This window comes from Mixophyes fleayi, chromosome 1 (assembly GCF_038048845.1).
Source record: "Mixophyes fleayi isolate aMixFle1 chromosome 1, aMixFle1.hap1, whole genome shotgun sequence".
NCBI lineage: Eukaryota > Metazoa > Chordata > Amphibia > Anura > Limnodynastidae > Mixophyes > Mixophyes fleayi.
Window position 1 is genome coordinate 447,434,191 of NC_134402.1, and position 22,802 is coordinate 447,456,992.

General features: G+C 40.5%; 1 protein-coding gene across 2 annotated transcripts in view; it reads right to left on the minus strand.

Annotated features, from left to right (window-relative positions):
* Window positions 1-16,816, minus strand: part of SLC14A1 (solute carrier family 14 member 1 (Kidd blood group)) — a 37,495-nt gene extending 20,679 nt beyond the window's left edge. Inside the window, exon 1 of one of the 2 annotated variants that reach the window (XM_075186258.1) lies at window positions 16,660-16,816. Coding sequence is in view for 1 of the 2 variants with exons in the window: in XM_075186252.1 (XP_075042353.1) it covers window positions 15,176-15,214 (39 nt within the window). In the remaining variant the exon portion in view is untranslated. Of the gene's footprint in view, window positions 1-15,175; window positions 15,282-16,659 lie in introns of those variants that run through there. The other variant, XM_075186252.1, reaches the window with a different exon arrangement.
* Between the last annotated feature and the right edge of the window lie 5,986 nt (window positions 16,817-22,802).

The following is a 22,802-nucleotide window of genomic DNA, read 5'->3' on the forward strand; positions in this document are numbered from 1 at the left end:
ATATTGCCATTTTTTTTTTGTGTGGAAGGGGCATATCTATCAACAAGTTGGATGTTTTAACTTTGTTTCATATAGTAATATGGAGGTGCCCATCCTGCCCACTTAGCTAGGAACAACCTATTGGATCCTTTTCAGTCAGACTTTCTCTCTCAACACTCCACAGAGACTGCGCTGACCGAGGTAGTCAATGATTTGATCACAGCTAAAACTAAAGACCATTACTCTCTTCTAATTCTCCTGGATCTTTCTGCTACATTTGACACTGTTGATCACACTCTCCTCATACAAACGCTACAATCCCTAGGTCTTGAAGGCACTGTCCTATCCTGGTTCTCATCCTACCTATCTAATAACTCTTTCAGTGTTAATTTCTCTAGATCCACCTCTGCTCCGCTTCCTTTATCAGTTGTAGTACCACAAGGCTCAGTCCTAGGTCCTCTGCTATTCTCTATCTACACCACTTCTCTTGAAAAACGAATAAGCTCCTTTGGATTTCAGTTTCATCTCTATGCGGATGATACACAAATTTATCTATCCTCTCCTGATCTTTCACCATCTGTGTTGTCTCGCGTTACTGACAGTCTTTCTGCCATTTCATCTTGGATGTCTTCTCGCCAACTCAAACTCAATCTTTCAAAAACTGAATTAATAATATTCCCACCCAAAAACAGAAGCTTCCTGCCTGACATTTCTATTTCTGTTGATAACAAGACCATAAATCCCACCCCACAAGCTCGCTGCCTAGGTGTAATCCTTGACTCACAACTATCATTTATTCCCCACATCAACTCCATATCTAAATCATGTTACATACATCTAAAGAACATTTCCAGAATATGCACATATCTCACACAAGACACCGCAAAATCCTTAATTCATGCACTCATCATCTCCAGCATCGACTATTGCAATTCCCTCCTTACTGGTCTTCCCAAAGTCAGACTTGAACCCCTACAATCTATTATGCACGCAGCGGCTAGATTGATTTTCCTTGCAAACCGTTCTCCCTCTGCTGAGCTACTCTGTCAGTCTCTACATTGGTTGCCTGTGTTTCAATGAATCCAATATAAAATTCTTCTACTAACATACAAGGCCGTCAACAAAATTGCACCGACATACATCTCCTCACTTGTCTCAAAATATCTCCCAACTCGACACCTCCGTTCTACGCAAGATCTGCGTCTCTCTTCCACTCTCATCACATCCTCCCATTCTCGGTTACAGGACTTTTTTCGGGCTGCACCCACTTTGTGGAATTCCCTCCCTCGCACAGTAAGACTTTACTCTAGTCTCCAAACCTTCAAGTGTTCTCTGAAAACCCACCTCTTCAGTCAAGCTTATAATATTCCTCAACCACCATCTTAATCTCCCCTATTACCACTCTCTACAGCTAACACAGGAGAACAACCCTCTGACCAACATTGTTACACACACAGCCCACTCAGTACTTTTACCTTTGCATTCTAGCTGGTCCATTGTGCAATATGATGTAGCACATGCCCTTGTGTTTCAAACTCCCATTGTCCCATAGATTGTAAGCTTGTGAGCAGGGTTCTCTTACCTCTCTGTCTGTATGTATTACCCAGTATTGTCTTATTAATGTTTGTTCCCAATTGTAAAGCGCTACGGAATTTGCCGGCGCTATATAAATAAATGTTGATGATGACCATGATGATGATGAAGTGGGAAAGATGTGGGGGAAAAAGGCTCTCCCGGGAGTCCAGGAGACCTAATTTAATTTAATTTAATTTAAAGTGGGCATAAACCTTCTATGAAATATAAGTGGTTTCATAAAAGTAACACATCCATAAAAGACAGATGGATGAGTCAGGGTGGTTGCTGGTGATTCCAGCTGTTAGTGCCTTAAAATCTGGCTTAAACTCGCAATTTCAAGTCTATGCATTATACAGCACATGTCTGGTACAAAGGTGAAGAATTTTTAATAAACTGTACACATAAAAACTATACAGACACTTTCTGTTGGCTTTTATTGGTAGCCTATGAAGTCAAATATCGTAGAACATTGGTATTTCCACATTTGAAAGGGTCTAGATGTCATTTCAGATGAAAGAATTGTCTTCAGAATGTGTTTTGTTTTTTTTTTCTTTGTTAGTAAAAATAATTTTAATGACTCGGCCAAACTATGTTTTGCTGAAGGACAGGATTAAAGTCGGAATGGTCACTGTCAATCGGCTGGTTCTACTTTCTGTTGTTCTATTTGATGAGCAAGGGAGTGCTGAAATAATTGGTAAGGGACAATGCTTTTCTATAAAAGATGTAGTACAACAATTCTACACGAAAGAGTTATAGTAGTCATAAAAGTTGTGTGAGAATGGACTACTGATAACAGACATCTAAAGTTTAAACTAGAGTCTTATGTCAGAAGGTCATCAACCTGCAGCGGAATGTTATAACGACAGGGCATAGTTATTCAACTGAAAAGTCAGTGTTACAAATGTTGCTTTATAAAAAGGATAAATGCAATTTATATTCTTCAACTCATGGTGACCAATTTTTAATTTCCCTTTGTTAAAACATTTTGTTTCCCCCCCTCCCATAATTCTAGGTGCTTTAGAAGAGCAATAGAGATCGAACTGATGTTTGATAAACATTTTTTATAAAACCTTAGCGAGTAAACGCACTGCAGGTATTTAAATAAAATATCCAATTCAATATATTGGCAATAAGTTTTTGCTGAATAACCAGTTTCTGTACAATGTCATTTCTATCTTGTATAATTGTTCTTGAATGTTTTACCCTTTGGCAGTCTGCACTTATGTACACTAACTGCACAGTCTGATCCACATACACTGAGTTACACTGTCGGCAGTAAATGGTTTTCTTAATCTGTTTATATAATGCAGGAACAGACAATGAATGTCACACGTGGTATGTAGATTCAGTATCGAAAAAGATTGTGAAAATGTAATTCTTATGTAATAAGCAACCAAACACTTTATAAGCATTCAATAACATGACATGCTTATCTATCGCTCTTAATCTATCTGTCTACCTCATATCTATCTATCTATCTATCTATCTATCTATCTATCTATCTATCTATCTATCTATCTATCTATCTATCCATCTATCTCATATCTATCTATCTCATATCTATCTATCTATCAATCTATCTATCTATCTATCCATCTATCTCATATCTATCTCATATCTATCTATCCATCTATCTCATATCTATCTCATATCTATCTATCTATCTATCTATCTATCTATCTATCTATCTATCTATCTATCTATCTATCTATCTATCTATTCATCTATTGCTTATCTATCGCTCTCAATCTATCTATCTATCTATCTATCTATCTATCTATCTATCTATCTTTCTATCTATCTATCTCTCTCGTAGCTATCTTTGTCTCCATTTCTTTCTTTCTGTTTCGTCTCTCTCTCTCTCTCTCTCTCTCTCTCTCTCTCTCTCTCTCTCTCATATTTATCCATTTTATAGCTATTTCTATTTCATATCAATAAATCTCATATCAATCAAATCAATCAATCAATCAATCTATCTCATATCTATCTCTTTATTTCACATCTATAACTCTCATATCTCTCTCTCTCATATCTATGTATCTCTTTCATATCTATCCATCTCATATCTATGGCATATCTAATGTATCTATCTCATACCAATTAATGCCATATCTATCTGTCTATGTATATAATATCAATCTATCTCATATCTATCTATCTGTCTGTCTGTCTGTCTGTCTATCTTATCTATCTTATTTAAAGACTTCTTACCTTGTGAAATTGTTTGCCTGTGTGTCGTGTAACTTCAGAACAGTCCTCCCTCATGGTCACTGGACTCTATATAATATTCCAGATTTTTCATTGAAGAATTTTATATGGAATTTTTTCATATTGTTGCCACCTCCTCCTGGTATATGGTTAATTTCAAAGCTTCTTTCACTGAAGTTAGCAAGTTACAGTCATCTTACCCCACCATACCATAAGAGATATATTCATTGTCTGCACTTATTCATTTCCAATTTTCCAATATATAAATACAACTAAATAAAAAATAACCCTGTTTCTAAGGTTCTTTTTACGTGCATGAACTGACACGTATGTGTTTTAAATTTCTCTCTTCATAAATATCTGAGCACTAAGCATTTTCTATAGCAAATACGTGAGGACTCTTTCCACATTAGATGCTATTTTTAACTTCCCCCTCACAATCGATTCATGAATATTATTTAGCACAGGTTTTATTGTTGTAGATATCATGATAATTAAAATAAAAAAATGGATGTTTAGAACAAATGCAAACAATTGTCAAAAATTGATTATTTAATTAAGAGCAAAGAATACAACTAACGTAATAAGTTTGTGCTATTATATTCATTTCTATTTGAAACAAAGTTCAAACATCCAAATGTTAGTAACTATCGTTATTTTGAAGTGCCCCATAACTTTTAATTTGCACATTCTATAATTGCAGATAATAAAACCATTTAGTGCATTCCTTTGTGTTGAATTTCCTCCATAAATTTAAAAGTGCTACAAAGTTGTAGGTCATATTTTTGGGTGCTACAAAGCCCAGACATTCTGTTTGGGCTATTTGGATGAATTTCAGGCCAAAATTTGCGAATCTTGGCAATACTACTTCTTTTTCGTGCAAATTGTGATTCACTTAAATTTACTCCGGATCACAGTCCTGGTTTCCCCCCCACCTACTTCTGCTCAGCCGTCTACAATATCTGTGGGAGCAACAGGCAACACAACACAGTGTCTGAAGCAAGGAGGGTGCCCAATAGTTACAATCTAAGGATTGATAATGTGAGCATATAAAGGGATCATTTATAGCGCTACCAGTTTACTTTTTTAAACTTTTAGGCAGTGTGCTCTAGGATGTGCCCCTGGAGCTGCCATCTGGTTGATCAGGTCTTGCATGTTTCTCCCAAAAGAGACTATGATGACTTTCCATTAGTTAGGTCAGGGCTTGACATTCCGTGTTTTGTTCTCTGGTGACCTTGATTAACCCTTTGTGCACATGCCGCGTGCTTGTCAATCATCATGTTATTTCTTTTAGGCTGAGGCTGAAACCGACGACTTTCAACTTAAAATTGTATGAGCCTTTTAGATAATGTATGGCTTGTATTTATTTTTTTACTGGTAAACTTCTTGCTGCTTTTTGGTAAGACTCCAGGTGATGGAGAACTAGCAGTCGTGATGCTGTTTGGTATTGTTTTATCAATTTCACTGAAGCATATCAAGATAGCGAGCTGCTGGCAACCAGGATTGTCTCCCATCAATCTTCACAAGCAAACCTCCTTCCTATCTGGTTCTGGAAAATCCTTTTGCTTGTGTGGTACAAGGGCACTCCTGTAGTTATCTGCCAGCTTAGACTGGGTGGGGTTGGTGATTGCGGCACTGGAAATGTCGGCGGCTATACCCCGGACCCGACTTATTACTCTTTTAATGTCAGCATTGTGATTAGCGACATTATCAGTGTCGCCAATCACATTATCGACATTGTGAACCTGTTAGCACAATGGAACTGTCGGCATTTCGCCTTACAACATGTTCTTGTCGGCAGGTTAAGTGCCGGAATTATGACCACCGCTGCTTAGAGTCGCTAGCTGCATGATAGTGTTCTCTTCATCATCACCACTTGATACAACTGCACATGTAGTTTCTTATAGCAGGATGTCTAATGTCAGGTAGCTTGTGAGACTATGTCCCCAGAATCTGCATACACAACTGTATTGTGCACAACTGAAAAATGAAAAACTACATTACGTTTTTCTTATTTTAAATAAGTTGTATGATGATACATCAGCACTGATTTTCTTTGCTTGTGTTATGGGCCATGGCTATTTGATAAGCTTCTAGAACCAGAGTGGTAGAGATCTTCACCTATAGTAGCCGCCTTTCCCGTAGAACTTGTATGTTAAAATTCTTCTAGTAACATACAAGGCCGTCAACAAAATTGCCCCGACATACATTTCCTCACTTGTCTCAAAATATCTCCCAACTCGACACCTCCGTTCTGCACAAGATCTATGTCTCTCTTCCACTCTCATCACATCCTCCCATTCTCGGTTACAGGACTTTTTTCGGGCTGCACCCACTTTGTGGAATTCCCTCCCTCGCACAGTAAGACTTTCCTGTAGTCTTCAAACCTTCAAGCGTTTTCTGAAAACCCACCTCTTCAGACAAGCTTTTAATATTCCTCAACCAGCATCTTAATCTCCCTAAGTTACCCTATTACCACCCTCTACACATCTAACACAAGACAACAACCTTCTGACCAACACTGCTACACACACAGCCCACTCAATACTTCTACCTTTGTATTCTAGCTGGTCCAATGTGCAATATGATGTAGCACATGCCCTTGTGTTTCAAACTCCCATTTTCCTATAGATTTTAAGCTTGCGAGCAGGGTTCTCTTATCTCTCTGTCTGTGTGTATGACCCAGTATTGTTTTATTAATGTTTGTTCCCAATTGTAAAGTGCTACGGAATTTGCTGGCGCTATATAAATAAATGTTGATGATGATGATGATGATGATGTTTGGAGGTACTCGGATGTCCCCAGAACAAGCTGTAGCACCAGGTAGATATTAATCGGAATACTGGAGGCGGATACCAGGGACAGTCCAAGGGTCGTGGGTCAGATGCGAGCCGGATAGCCGGGAGACAGGCAAAAGGTCACAGCAGGTAGCAAACATGGGTTTTACAGAAACAAGCTGAGGTCAAAGGGCACAGGAGTTTAAGCAGAATCCAGATTCAAGAGAAAGGGTCACAAGGAAATCAGTCCAAAGAAGCAAGGAAAACCCAGGAACAAGGGATCTAGGCAGCAATGTGTTCAGGCACAAGTACGCAATAACCGGCAGGGAGGCTAAGCCCTCCCTGCCTTATATACACATATTGACTGATAAGGGGAGATGAGGACCATAGTCAAAATGAGCCCCAGGACCTGATTAATTAATTAATACAGCAGGCCTCCTATTGCCCAGGAGACTGTATAATAAATAATTATGTTAATTGCACACGTGCCCTGGCTGCCCATTTGCTGGGACGCGGTGCTAATACCTAGAGCTTCCCGCCTATTGCCAGGTGACGGCCAGGATGAGAAACCAGAAGTGACGTACCAGCTGTTGCCATGGCAGCCAGGACGCGATCCAGATAAGTGATGAGAGAGGCACCGATGCTCGTCACAGCTTCATTACCATTGACACTGACAATGCTTCTTTTCTTTTATAATGCACTTAGCAATGTGGTGTTATCTGGGAACACCTGCACTTTCTTTCCCTTGCCAGATTCAAGCTTATTCCTGGAGGAAAATTCATATCCTTATGTCACCTCCTTTGAGCACTGATGTGAGTAAATGTTCATTAACATTAACCCTTTAAGGTTGCAATACTGTGTCATGGTGCTGATCCTGAAACTCACTGTCTTATAATTGTAATTTCATTTTTGGGGGGTCTTTTCTTCCCGCAAGTTGTCTTTCTCTTTAAAGTAGCTGAGAGTCAATACCATAAACTTGATATTACAGCTACCCACTAAAATAAGTGCTTCAATTAGAGAGAATGGACTGACTGGTCTAACAATAGACCAGTGATAGTGGAGTAATGCACGAGTTGCGATGATAATGTGTTGCCTGAATATTCGTATGTTTTAGTTAATGGCTCTGATGATAAATGGAAAACTAAAGTTCATTGAGTCTCTAAATGGTGTCTAACTGCAACTAACCAATCAGAGTGGCTTTCTCACGCTCTGACCAATCAGAGTGTAACTGCTCTGTATTGGTTAGTTGCTGACAGGCTGGTCATTTGTATTCCCTTTTTATTTTTTTTAGATTTATTTGATTCTTTATTTTCTACACTACAATGGTCTGTGCTGATCATCATCATCATCATCACCATCATCATCATCATCATGGATCGTTGCTCCAGAGGTCGATGAAATATTCCTCCTGGCAGGCGTATCTGCTTTTCCTACCTTCTGTAATAATGCCGCAATTACATTCCCATGCCCTTATAGTACTCACCCTATGTTGATATGAGTCAAGCCACGAAAAATCTTCAGTTGTCAGTTTCTTTACATAACCTAATCTCCTGTCACAAATGTATAATCTTTCATTTGCAAATAACAGAATGTAAATTCTACCATTAGAATGTATAGGCGATGCCCGAGAGAATTGTCAGAGTTAAGGAGAATTTGTTTCAGAAATGAATCTAGACCATTGATGGGCAACCTCTTGTTCTTCGAGGGCAGCACAGAGGAAGGAGGGAAAGCAGACTGCGCTCCCTCCTCCTCATTCCCCTCTTCCGGTAGAGTGAGAGGGTCACGTGACGTGTAAGCCGGCTGTCCCATTCTTCCTTATTCTCTGCTTTATCAAAGAAGAAATGAAAGTCGGGAGCAGTCAACTGGGGGCCGCAGGTAAAGACTTGGCGGCTGCTGGTGGCCCATGGACTGCCTGGTGCCCACACACCATCATTTTTTCATTGTTATTTCAATGAATTGCACTTTAGAATTGTAAATACATTTTGTGGGAAATCTGATCGGTTGAACATTAATTAATAATTTTCTGGTATAGCAGCTTTGTTTTGTTCTACTGCTTGGAGAAATGTTTGTGACAAGATGCCAGAGCTTTGTAGATATTAATTGATTGGATAAACTATGGATCAGTGATAAAAGTATGTTCTTGTTATTTAATCTAAAGGTTACTCTCATTGTTGAAATTGTTTGTTTTGTAACTGTATCCGGCACAGTGATAGGGGTTCAATAAGTCGTTACATAATGTACCTGATTCTATGCTGCTCTTCTGTGAGGGATTGGGATAAGTGTTCAGCTCTGCAGTCAAATTATCATGCAGTTAAGTTCAAACTGGAAGTATCAACAGCATAATAAAAATGGTAAGGAGGGAGGGAGGATATTAGATTTGTTGGTGAATCTCTGTAAAACCCTCCTAGGACAAGACTCACAAGCACAGCTAGACAGGATACATGGGTGCTCTGAAAACAAGGATAGACTGCGATTCCTCAGCATTGTTTCTCTATGGAGACCTGCACATAGGAGGAAGTGTTGGCAGAGACGGTTATTTATAGGTTGAATGGTTAATTAATAAGGCGACAATGCTGGAAAGATGACAAGTGATTGTGATAGTGTACCACCAACCACACTAGGTGGTAGTAAGATCACTTGAAAATGACTATTATTAACTGTTCTATGTCTTAGGTCTTATTTACATAAGATTTCTTCACTTGCCGTGTATTATGTTCTGAATGTACATGAAGGGAAACTGCAATAATAATGCCGCAGGCCAAGCCAATCATTGATCACAGCAGTATAAGATGGGAGACAGACAGTGTGAAATAGAGGTCTGATGGAGCAGGGACCAAAGAGATGGAATTTAAACATCAGCGATCCCTATGTCTGTAGCATTTTAGTCTTAAGTGTACATCCAATATGGAATGCAACGGGGCGAGGGGGGGAGTGAAAACTTCTCTGCAGATCTAAAAGTTACTTCTTTCTAAACTGTACAAAACTACATTTAGTATTAGCAAAAAGCAACAGAAACATTAAACTCATAAAAGCAAAATGAACAACTAAAACTACAACATCAGACCTTGTCTCTTAGCTATTATGAGGACTTAAAAGTCTGCTGTCCCACGTCCATCCCTTACACAGATAATCACACACAAAAAGCGAGCAAACAAACAAACACGAAAAACAGACTAGCACTGAAATCTGCAAACTAGATGGACCAATTGGATTTTCTTTGCCATTAAGTTCTAAGTTCCAAAGTTTCTATTTCCCACAACAATAAGTATTTTCTTTGTTAAACTAAAGAACACAACCTTTCAAATGAATAGTGGTGAACAGACCAGTGTCTATATGCAACCTCCCACACTTCCAGACACATTTTAAGGCAGACAAAAATGATGCAAAGCATCATGACATCAGAACTCACCCATTATAAGCAATGACATCAGAAATCACTTTTTACACACATATTATTTACACCGTTTATATATTTAATAACATCACTTGCATAAGAAACCTAGTATTATTATTTTATGAACATATACATAATATTAATCTGTTACCATTATTTAACATTTCTGAATCAAACAAATATATAAAACCTACCTATATGACAACGATATGATGATGGTTTCTATGTGTTCCAAAATGCTTATTTTGTTTTTTGCTATATATCTGTTTTTAATCCCTCTTACCTGAATGCACATTATCACAGGCTTGACGAATCTATGAGTGCTGTATTTGCTCAATGGAAGTCTACTTAGTGGTTTGGGTGTTCCAGTTTTCTAGTCTCTTGGAAGGGTCATGATGGAGGGGGGGGCAGCAACAGACACTTTTCTGTTTTCACTTATATATAGTTATATAGTTATCCAGAAAAACCTCTCTTTTAAGATTTTAAAGCAGATCTTCAGTTCTTAAAATATAACTCCATCCAAAACGAAAAAAAAAAAATGCTTTGGATGGAGCTCAGTGAGTTCATATAAGAATGGAAATTGAACTTACAGAAGAAGCATAACTTGTTGGAACACTAGAGTCCCTGACACTATACCAGAGTCATACTGTGCTGTGTTCTTCTTCTATGACCCCTGTGGACTTCCTATTAATGTGTATACAGATTCACAGGGCAACCTGTGGAACCGATGCAGACATCGGAGACTCATCCGGAACAGAGAATCCACGCCAAGTACAATTTTGTTTTTTATATTAACTTGTTGAATTTCACAAAAAAATACCCCAAACATATCATGTATTCAGGATTTAATTAGTCAGGGACAAGTTAATTAATCTATTGCAGATTTCTTAACTCCGGTCCTCATGCACCACCAACAGCTCATGTTTTCAGGATTTCGTTAATCATGTACAGGTGACTCAGTCTACTTGGCTGTGTCAGTAATTGTCCCATCTGCTTCCACAGACAGAAATCCTGAAGCTGTTGGAGGTGCGTGAGGACTGAAGATAAGAATCTCTGCTCTATTAACGGGGCCGGTAACCCCACCTATTGCCACAGAGAATAATTCTCAAGACATGTGAAGGATCCAAGTTTTAACACTCAGAATTAACAGGGACAATGTGCTAGGACATAAATATATACTTCACAACCCTCTACCTCTTTGCTACTTCACAGAGTATTTGCAGGTGGACCTAATGTCCCTGACATAGGGTTAAAGAACTTTTTGATTGCTGAGTAGCAATTCAGATTTATTTCCAAAATTAAGATGATGGCTTATGTTGTATGGTAACTTTACTATATGCTTCATATGGCTGTAGATAGTCTCTTAGTAGTGACTGTCTATCAACCTGTGGGTGTTAGGTAGCTTCATTTTTCTCTAAGTGACCAATCACTGGGTAGCACCGTGGTACAGTGGTTGGCTGTACTGCCAGGGAGCACGGTTTTGACTCTGACCATGGCCCTATCTGTTTGTATGACCCCCGTGTGTGTTTAAATAAGTTGTAATAAAAATATAATTAATACTGGTAGCCACTTGAATAAAGACACCTTACCAATCTGCATTATGACCCCAGATTAGGAGCAAGAGAAATGAGATCTGCTCTTGTGGGGACCGCAGAGGGTGGGATGGGGCGGGAGCACATGAATTACCTGGCCTCTAAGCCACACTTGTCGATTTTTTGATATGATGGATGGGAATTGGGGTGTCTGGCCAGAGGGGGGCAGGGCTTGGCAAATTGCATCATTTTTTACCTTGCCCCTGTGATGTAATCAAGCGACGGTGTCAAAATGACGCAATTCCCTGAGCATCGGGTCATGGCGGCTGTAATCCTGCCCACTTCACTAGGAATTGGGCAGATGCAGGAGGATGCCCTACTCTCCCGGGAGTCTGGGAGATCTACCCGGAATTCGGGAGTCTCCTGGACATTCCATGAGAGTCGGCAAGTATGCTCTATGCATGTGCGCCCTGAAACCACAATAGTTTCAACACTGCCCCAGATGGTGCATAACTATTACTGGGAGTAAAGTTTGGCTTAAAACATAAGTAAATGCACCACCAAGTGCAGTGGTCAGGGAACAAGGGTAAATTACCCTAAATGGGGTAAAAATGTAATTCCTGGGGATAATGCTGCCGAATTACTTGCTGTCATTTGGATTGTAAACCCCTTTAAATGTGATACTGCTGTTGTACCAGAAGAGCCTCAAGGGTTGGCAGAGGCACATCTTGAGCTTCGATGCAATAATGAAGCACGCAAAGGCATTCAAAATTGCACAGAGGAGGCAGTCAAAAAGTTGCTGCCTTTTGCAACAACCCACCTTTGCGAACAAGGATTTTCCACTCTAACGAACATAAAAACAAAGCAGAGAAATCGATTGGACGCTGAAGACTGTATCCAAATTGCTCTGACATCAAAATGCCCCAATATTGATGCTCTCGTATCAAAAATGAAGCAACATCATTTCTCCAAAACCTGAAGTTTTGAAGTTGAAGCTTTCAAATAAATTTTGAATTGATTCAATAAAATTTTGAATTCCAATAATTAATAATATATGATTTCCTTCCTTTCAAATCAAGGGGGTAACGTTGGCATATCTACATATATTTGGGGGTAAAGGGTAAAAAAGTTCCCTGACCCCTGGCCTAGTGGATACCCATTAGAAAAAAAAGTTGCCGCAAAGTGAACTGTCAAATATTGTGTCATTCAGGCAGTAATGCAGCAACTAATCAGATTGTATGTATTGGATAAGAGAAGGCTATCTAAGCCTCTGATGAGTGTTATGGGAACGCAGGTTAGTGTTGCTTTAACTTAATATTTATTGCCAAACAATCCAAAACAAGATACATTATTTCTGTAGGCCGTTTAGGGATGCTAGTTACGTGTTGACTTTTATAGACAATGAGTTTCTTATTGTGTATTCGGGGCATGAAAGCCAATGGAATATATTAAAAAGACTACACAGGGATTTATTTAATGAATGGCCGCTGAGTGCTGTAACCAGTAGCAACCACATGTTCACTAAACAGAACTGGAGGCAGCTACTGAGTCTGATTGGTTGCTGTGAGTTGCAGTATATCTCTGCATTCACTACATGGCCCCATTATGTAATGTTTTATTAACTTGCCAACGTATAAATAGGACAAACTATACCCCTCTTCTCTAATAGGTCAGTGTGGAGGAGCAGCTGCAAAAAATAGAATTACTGCTAGTCCTCACGTCCAAAGGAATGGTCCAAAAAATAAAACAGCGCTAATTTTCGCGCTTTTGTAAAAATATTATTTGCTTTAAATTGTTTTTGTGAAAGCCATATAGTTGTTTTCATGTATCAATGTTTTAACAAATCATACATGCATCAATTCTTACTTTATGTTGATATTATTAAAATTATATTTCTTTCAGCATAGAGTGAGTCTTATGTTAACGTTTTTCCTCTTTGTTCTTTTCTTATCAAGGAGGAAATCAGGGTAAAAACTCTCGGCTGAGTGAGACTCATTACATCTTCCTCTCCCCACAATTTAAACTAATTTTCTACTGTCCATCTCCCTGAAGTCAATTTTCACACTTTAAATCCCCCCCCCCTCGCCTATCCTGCAATTCATTCCTCACCTTTCTCCAGCTCATTCCTCCAGCCATGCAGTTCATTTCCCAGTCTCCCTCACTATCTCTAATGCAATTTGTTTCCAACTCTCCCTCATTATCCCTTATTGAATTAATTTCCCACTGTCCCTCACCATCCCTCATGTAATTTATTTCCATTCCTTATGTCATTTATTTCCCACTCTCCCTCCCCATTACTTATGTCATTTAATTCCCACTCTCCTTCCCCATTACTAATGTAATTTATTTCCCACTCTCCCTCCCCATCCCTTATGTCATTTAATTCCCACTCTCCCTCCCCATTACTTATGTAATGTATTTCCCACTCTCCTTCCCCATTACTTATGTCATTTAATTCCCACTCTCCCTCGCCATTCCTTATGCCATTTATTTCCCACTCTTCCTCTCCCCTAATGGAATTAATTTCTCCCTTTCTCCCCCCCATGCAATTACTCCCCCCTCCTCACCATCTGCCCCGCCATGCTTTGGCCCCCTTCCCTGACTTTCTCTAACTCCTTCCTGAGACTGATTGGGCTACGGAGTAACTAAAGTGAAGAGCAGGTGAGCATCAGGCAGCACTCACGCTTGGTGCTCATGTGACCTCCTGTTTGCTCCCTGCTTTAAACCAGGAATCACAAAACTGTTCACCCCAAAACCCACTTACCCTAAGGCACCTGTCTGGCACGGGATCACTGAAAGCAAGCTCCAGCTCCTTACTTAATTCTGGTTCTGTCACAGACGTAAGAAGTAACTGGTCGGAACGCCGTTCCACAAAGTTCCAGCTCAATGTAAGCCCTATTTAAATGTAATATTTTGTTCCCGTGATTTTCAGACATCTATATTTTGCAAACATAGCACGTGGTTTATTTTAGGCACTGCTTAAAAGAAAATCTTATGTACCCTGTAAATGTATTTTATCACTGAAAAAATAATTTGCTAGTGAAAAGTGTAAACACCATTACTCCTTAAGCCGTAGCAAAAATCTAAACAAAATCTTGTATAGGTATTTATTCCAGTCTCCCATTGAGGATCACACAGATCTCAGTAACTGGTATTAAGGTTACTTTAAAGTTCACTCATAAAATGAAATTGAGACCTTAACAGTAAGAACTGCCAACAAGTCAATTTGCTTGTCTGTGCTAGTCCTCACAACCAACCACATATCACTTTACATAATATTAATGGTTATCATTGTATTACATAATCTGTGTATCTGTATAAGGGTATTTGTAGCAATAACACATTTAATATGTAGCAATAAAATAATAACTTTACTCCACTTTTTGGCATTCCCAGAAACATTTATTGCATCTATTTTACTTAACATAATAAACAGCAGTATGTCATTTTAACCTGCATTTCTAAGCAATACAATTTGTTTCATAACTGTTCACTTTAAAACTTCAAAACAATGACTGTATAAAATGGAATAAAATTAAATGAGACCACGCCCAAAAAAATAGTAACGTCATATAGGGAATAAAAAGAAATGCTACTGTATTTTGAAGATCTCTATTTGGTTTCCTTACAATACTAAAATACAGGAGGAAGAAAAGCGGCAAGTACAAAGAAACTAATTATTCACAAAACTCCAGGTTCTGTCATCTTACCTGGTGCAACAGTTTACTCGGGAATTCTGAACCTCTCATGAATTCTAAGGCTGTAAAATTATTGGTACAGGCTTTTTATTAGTGTATTAGAGTCCACTGTCCCACCCATTTCTGGGGTCTGATTACATTTGCAGAAGATCCTTCCTCCAATGGGAGGCTGGTACATTGCCAAAACCTCTGTCTCTAATAACAATTCACCAGTTGTTTCTTTAACCATTTTTCCTGTAGTGTACATATATATATATATATATATATATATATATATATATATATATATATATATATATACATACATACATATATACATATATATATATATATATATATATATATATATATATATATACATATATATATATATATATATATATATATATATATATATACATACACATATACAAAAACAGGGATGTTCTGCACTCAACCAAACACAAAATGAATGCTGTACTAACTACTTTTCTATATTAAGACAGGAAATGTTAGTTCCACATGTTGCAATATATGTTAAGCTGACCAACTCACACCAAAGTCTTCCCATTCTGGTCAGTCCTAACACAATCAAATGCTATGCTTTTTTATCTGGGCTAAAGGCTATATATATATATATATATATACACAGAGGTGGATTCACTGAAGAAATCAACGAAGAAACGCAGCAAAAAAGTCCCAAACAAATCAAACAAAAAAATACATTGAAAAACATGTCCTGTCATGTATATATATATATATATATATATATATATATATATATATATATATATATATATATATCACAAAATTAACAATATGCCATTTATCATATTAAACCTTAAAATAAGTGCACAATTGTGCCATTATAATATATATATATATATATATATATATATATATATATATATATATATATGTGTGTGTTTATATCCCAGTAAATAAGTAAATACATTAAAGAACGATACCGCTAGAGTTGATACATTCTTATACCCCCTACTGTAGAATATATGAATATTAGAATTCCCTGAGCTTTTATAAAGATCACAGTATTCCGAGGTGACTTCTGTTATACTTAATAATAATAATTTATAACGGGGGGGTGCAATAGTCCTTACAGTGCACAAGATTTAGCAATGAACACAGAAGTGATGACATCAGAAGCCACAGTTTACAATTGATGACATCAGTTTATGCAGAGATTTACAGCAGTTTATACCTCTCTCTCTCTCTCTCTCTATATATATATATATATATATATCAGTTCTGTATGATATTCTGATAAAACCAAGTCCCCTATAGAGAAAAACACATATAGAACTAGCATCTTTTACCACTGACTGTAACTGACAGGAGCTCCAGTAACTTTCCAAAACTTTCAGAGTAGAGAAGCATTGTCAGTCTGACGTTGATAAGCTCCTTGGCACGCGTCCACCGGCCAGCCCGCAGGATAACATTGTAAATAACAGTTCATCAATAATAAAATTATTTTATAAACATCAGTTGTATTCACTTACAAAGTGCAGGGTACACAGCGATTTCTTGTTAAGATCCTTTTCACATTCCACACAGCGATGGAGAAATGCCACAGGTTTGCCAAGTTTAACTGTTCCTGAAACCTGATGTTCAGTAGCGTTGGGTCACATGAAAGTCTTTTCTCACCAAATCTCCAATAATACATTGTTGTCTCAGGGAGAGATAAGCTGCAACTCACTGCAAACTGCATCTCTGCTCACTGCAAAGAATTCTCTCCTGACCTTGCAGCGAAAGAGTAACTAATTGGAAAAGTAAACGCTGTTTTTTTTTTTTTTTTGTGGAATATGAGGGTGGGGGGCCAGGGGACTGTTGCATCACCGGCTGATATGGTTAAGTGAAAGGAGTTTGACATATGTCATATGCAATGAAAGCACATTTTGTGCTGAAATCCAGCATCTCTCTTCCACTCATTAACATTGTTCTCATACCAGTCCGGAGAATCAGCAGTGAAAAGATCCACAAATATGTATTCTAAGAAGAAAGGCCCCCTGGGTCAATATTAACAGAACATTGTCATGAAAACAAATTTACAGCTTGGTCATTAATATTATACAAGTTGCGGTGACACCCAAGCACTCCTGTAAAATGACAAATAGGAAACCACAAGATATATAAAACATACAGCGACATCAACTATTGGAAATACAGCCTGCAAATACTCAATCACGGACATAGTACCAAATAAAATATTATTTTCTCTACTGCGGCATAAAATTATAAATAATAAGAGTACATGCAATATAAATTAGATAAATATACATTTATGTGGCCTATCTATAAAGTATATTTCTCAGTTGGAGCAGGTGAGGGTACCCACAGTCCCTGAATTGATGAGCTGGCAGTGGACTGGTCTGATGGCAACTGTAAATGAAGAGCGTAGTGCAATGGTTTAAACTTCATAATTATCATCATCATCAACATTTATTTATATAGCGCCAGCAAATTCTGTAGCGCTTTACAATTGGGCACAAACAGCAATATAACAATGCTGGGCAATCAGGGCCGGATTAACTCGAGGTCTAACTGGGCTACAGCCCAGGGGCCTCGGGCACCTAGGGGGCCCTTGAAAGTGCTCAGCAGCATTATTGATCGGTCCTGATCAATGCTGCTGAGCAGGGATAGGGAGAGGAGGCCAGGGATAGGAGGATGCAGGAGGAGGGACGATGACCGCTGACAGAGCACGCATGCGCCCAACAGCGGAGAGACGGCTAGAGACGTGACGTGCATGTTGCTAGGCAACAAGGCACCCCAGTCGAGATCTAACAGGCCTCCGTCCCTGCACAGCGGGGAAGCAGCGGGGACGGCGCCTGACAAAGGTGTTGAAGATAGGTGGAAAACTGTTGAAAATCAATAGCGTTAATATTCCTGCGAGTATGAGGAGACTTAGAAGAGTTTGACAGCAGGGAGGGTACAGAACTTGGAGTGAGCTAGTATCTAATAAGGTGATGATCCAAGAGGGGGAAAGGAGTGTTAAGGAAATCATAATCTGGGCATAATCTAGAGTAAGCAAGATCAATACAGTGGCCATCCTGATGAGTAGCATATTCAATCCACTGGGAGAGGTCAAGTGAGGAGGTTAGAGAGAGTAGTTTTGAAGCAGCATTGGAACATGGATTAGCAATAGGGACGTTGAAATCACCCATAATGATGGTTGGAATGTTAGAAGATAAGAAGTGAGGGAGCCTGTTACGGACTTACCTTATCCCCGCCGCTCCGTCCAGCCGCACTTCCGCATTCAGGACCATGTGACCGCACCCGGAGGCGGTCACATGACCACAACCTAGAGGCGGGGATTTTGAATCCCCTTCTGTATATAAACCTCACTCTGACACTCGCTGAGTGTCAGAGCAACACTTACCTGTTCCTGGCTCCTGCTCTTCGTGGATTGCAGTGTCTTCCTGTTCCTGTGTCTCCTGTGTGCTGATCTCTGCCTGTTTGACTTCCCTGGCTCTCTATTCCCTGTGTACCGACCCGGCTTGCTGACCATTCTCCTATTCTTGTGACCCGTGTACCGAACCTGGCTTGTTGACTCCGAGTTGCCTTCTGATTCTGCCTGACTCCATTCCTGTGTACCGAACCGGCTCGTTGACTCCGCTACCACCGCTTCACTCCGCTGTACTACATCTTGAGGCGAACCTGGGGACCGCGACCTGCGACTCCTGGCAGCGAAGCCCACCCCGCCTTGCGGCGGTTCTTGGTGAACACCGGGGAGATCGTTAGACTCCGCACCTCAGGTAAGCCAGCGCTAATCAAGATTAGTAATATAGTATCCAGAATCTGTTACAGTTTGCTCTGACCATGGATACCACAGCTAAAGATCTGTTGGAGCATTTAGTAGGAAGGATGGATAAACAAGAAGCTAACCAAGAGCAACTTTTAAAATTCCTCAATAGTCTATCCACTCGCTTGGATGTTGTCCAGAACACCCTAGTGGCTGGTGGATCACCTGGGCCGGCAGTGGCCCCTGTACCTCAGGCAGCAGCAGCAGCTTCTTCCTCGCAGCTACGGTTACCTAACCCACCTAAGTTCGATGGAGACCCTAAAAATTGCAGAGGATTTTTAAATCAATGCTCTATACAATTCGAGCTTCTACCTGGGAACTTCCCCTCCGGAAAAACGAAAGTGGCCTATGTGATTTCGTTATTGTCCGGTCAAGCCTTAGCATGGGCTTCCCCCTTATGGGAGAGGGACGACCCCATTCTACATGACTTCAACCTCTTCTTGTCCACCTTCAAGAAAATATTTGATGAGCCAGGAAGGGTGTCCAATGCCGCTTCCGGCTTACTACGACTCTGCCAGGGAAACCAGTCTGTGGGGCAGTATGCGGTCCACTTCAGAACCATGGCCTCTGAACTTCGCTGGAATGATGAGGCTCTAGTAGCTACATTCTGGCAGGGCCTTTCAGACCGAATCAAAGACGAGTTGGTATCCCAGGAACTCCCTACATCTTTGGACGACATTATCTCCCTCTGTGTCAAAGTTGATTTGCGTTTCAAGGAACGTAATTCCGAGAAGGAACAGTCGCGGCGTAGCATGATTCGCTTGGCCCCCAACTTCCAAACCCCTGTTCTTCCCCCTGAAGAGCCCATGCAACTTGGGAGGACCCGCCTATCAGCCGAAGAGAGGGAGAGGAGATTTCGGAACAAGTTGTGTTTATATTGTGGAGAGAGTGGCCATCTTCTGAGTTCTTGTCCCAAACGCTCGGGAAACGACAGGGCCTAACGAGTTCTGGAGCTGTGTCGTTGGGCCTCTTTTCTCAGTGTCAGTCAGTTCCCAATAGTAATGATTGCCTGTCTATTCCCATTTCCCTTCAATTAGGACAAAAGACCTTCCCGCAGTCGGCTCTTCTAGATTCCGGGGCCGCAGGAAATTTCATTTCTGCCACAGTAGTTAAACAATTCGCTATTCCCACACAAGCCTTGGAACAACCCATCTCTCTGATGGCCATTGATGGGGGAAGAATCCCTGAGGGGTCCATCTTGGTACGCACTATTCCTCTTCTACTTCAGATAGGAGCACTTCATCGGGAGAAGATTTCTTTTCTAGTAATACAGAGATCTACCAACCCAGTCATCCTAGGACTTCCTTGGTTTCGTGCCCACTCTCCCACCTTGGACTGGAAATCTGGTCACATATTGTCCTGGGGACAGTCCTGCTTCTCTCGCTGCCTACAGAGAGTGGTTCCCCCGAATAGTCCCAGACGTACCCAAGAATTTCCTGTGACTCTCCTGCCTGAGCCATACCAAACCTTCTCTGATGTTTTCTGTCAACAAGAGGCCACTAGACTTCCTCCTCACAGAATCTGGGACTGTGGCATTGATCTGATACCTGGTAAACCCATTCCCCGGGGCCGTGTTTACCCCCTTTCCCTCCCGGAATCTAAGGCTATGGAGGAGTACATCCAAGAAAATCTAAGCAGGGGCTTCATCCGCAAGTCTGCCTCCCCAGCTGGGGCTGGCTTCTTCTTCGTAAAAAAGAAAGATGGGGGCCTCCGCCCTTGCATTGATTACAGAGGCCTGAATGCCATTACCGTTAAAAATCGGTATCCACTGCCACTGATTTCTGAACTATTTGACCGGATCAAGGGTGCCACCATCTTTTCTAAACTTGACCTCAGAGGAGCGTATAACCTTATACGCATTAAGGAGGGGGATGAATGGAAGACGGCGTTTAACACCCGAGACGGCCACTTTGAATATCTGGTCATGCCTTTCGGGCTATGCAATGCCCCAGCCATATTTCAGAGCTTTATGAATGAGCTGTTTCAAGACCTCTTGTACCAATCTGTAGTCATCTACTTGGACGACATTCTCATCTTCTCTCAAGATCTAGCATCTCATCGTACTCATGTATTGGAGGTCCTCTCTCGTATCCGAAAAAATCAGTTATTTTGCAAATTGGAGAAATGCACCTTCGAGCAGAGACAAATTCCCTTCCTGGGATATATTATTTCGGGCACCGGTCTACAGATGGATCCCGCAAAATTGAAAGCCATACTTGACTGGCCCCAACCTTCAGGCCTTAAAGCCACTCAACGCTTCCTAGGATTCTCCAACTATTATCGTCAATTTATCAAGGGGTACTCCTCTCTCGTGGCTCCCATCACAGCATTGACCCGCAAATCTGCTGATGCTGGTATTTGGTCCTCTGAGGCTATCCAAGCCTTTATATTATTAAAGTCTCTCTTTTCATCCGCACCCATTCTTCAACAGCCAGATTGTTCTCGTCCCTTTGTCCTGGAGGTAGATGCCTCTTCTGTTGGCACAGGAGCCGTACTATCACAGCGAGGTCCTTCTGGAAAACTTCATCCCTGCGGATTCTTTTCCCGTCGCTTTTTACCTGCTGAGAGGAATTATGGGATTGGCGACAAAGAGCTCCTGGCCATCAAATTGGCTCTCTCCGAATGGAGACATTTACTAGAAGGAGCACAATTCCCTATCACCATATATACCGACCATAAGAATTTGCTGTACTTACGCACTGCCCGATGTCTAAATCCTCGACAAGCAAGGTGGTCCTTATTCTTCTCACGCTTTGATTTCAACATCACTTTTCACTCAGGATCTAAGAACACGAAGGCAGACGCCTTATCTCGCTCTTTTGATCCAGCTGACATGGAATCCTCGGAGGATAAGAAATTCATTGTAAATCCATGTCAAGTATTGGCAGCTACACACCTGAAAAAGGGCTGCCCTCCAGGCAAAACATTCATCTTGCCACATCTACGCACCCGGCTCCTTCACTGGGCTCATCACTCACTCTTCTCTGGGCATGCCGGCATTCGCAAGACCTGGGACTTATTGTCCCGAAGCTACTGGTGGCCTTCCTTGCTGGAGGATGTGAAGAAATTTGTTGCTGCTTGTTCCAAATGTGCTCAACACAAGACCTCTAGGAAGAAGCCTTATGGATGCTTGCTCCCATTACCCATTCCTGATTACCCTTGGTCACAGATCTCCATGGATTTTATCACGGACCTTCCCCCTTCCAAATCCTGTACTGTAGTGCTTGTGGTCACGGATCGCTTCTCTAAAACAGCTCACTTTATTGCTCTCAAAGGCCTTCCTTCTTCCTCCTCCTTAGCCGATATTTTTATTAAAGAGATATTTCGCCTCCATGGCTGTCCTCAACATATTGTCTCCGATAGGGGATCACAATTCATATCAAAATTTTGGCGGTCTTTTTGCAATAAATCCGGGATTAAGCTTGACTTCTCTTCCGCATATCATCCCCAGTCCAATGGGGCTACTGAGAGAACCAACCAAGAATTAGAGAAGTTTCTAAGAATATTTATCTCTAGTAACCAAGACAACTGGGTGGACCTTCTCCCTTGGGCCGAGTTCGCCCATAACAACCATTTTCATGAGGCCATCTCTAACTCCCCCTTTTTTGTTCTGTATGGCTGCCATCCTAGACTACCCACCTTCTCTCAAGTTTCATCTTCTGAAGTTCCAGCAGTGGACTCTCTGGTTCGTAACTTCTCTGATATTTGGGAACAAACCAAGACAAACTTAAAACAAGCAACTACTCGTTCCAAAAAATTCTACGATAAAAGGATAAGAATGACTCCAAGTTTTGCAGTTGGTGACAGGGTATGGCTATCCACCCAGAACATTCGTTTAAAGGT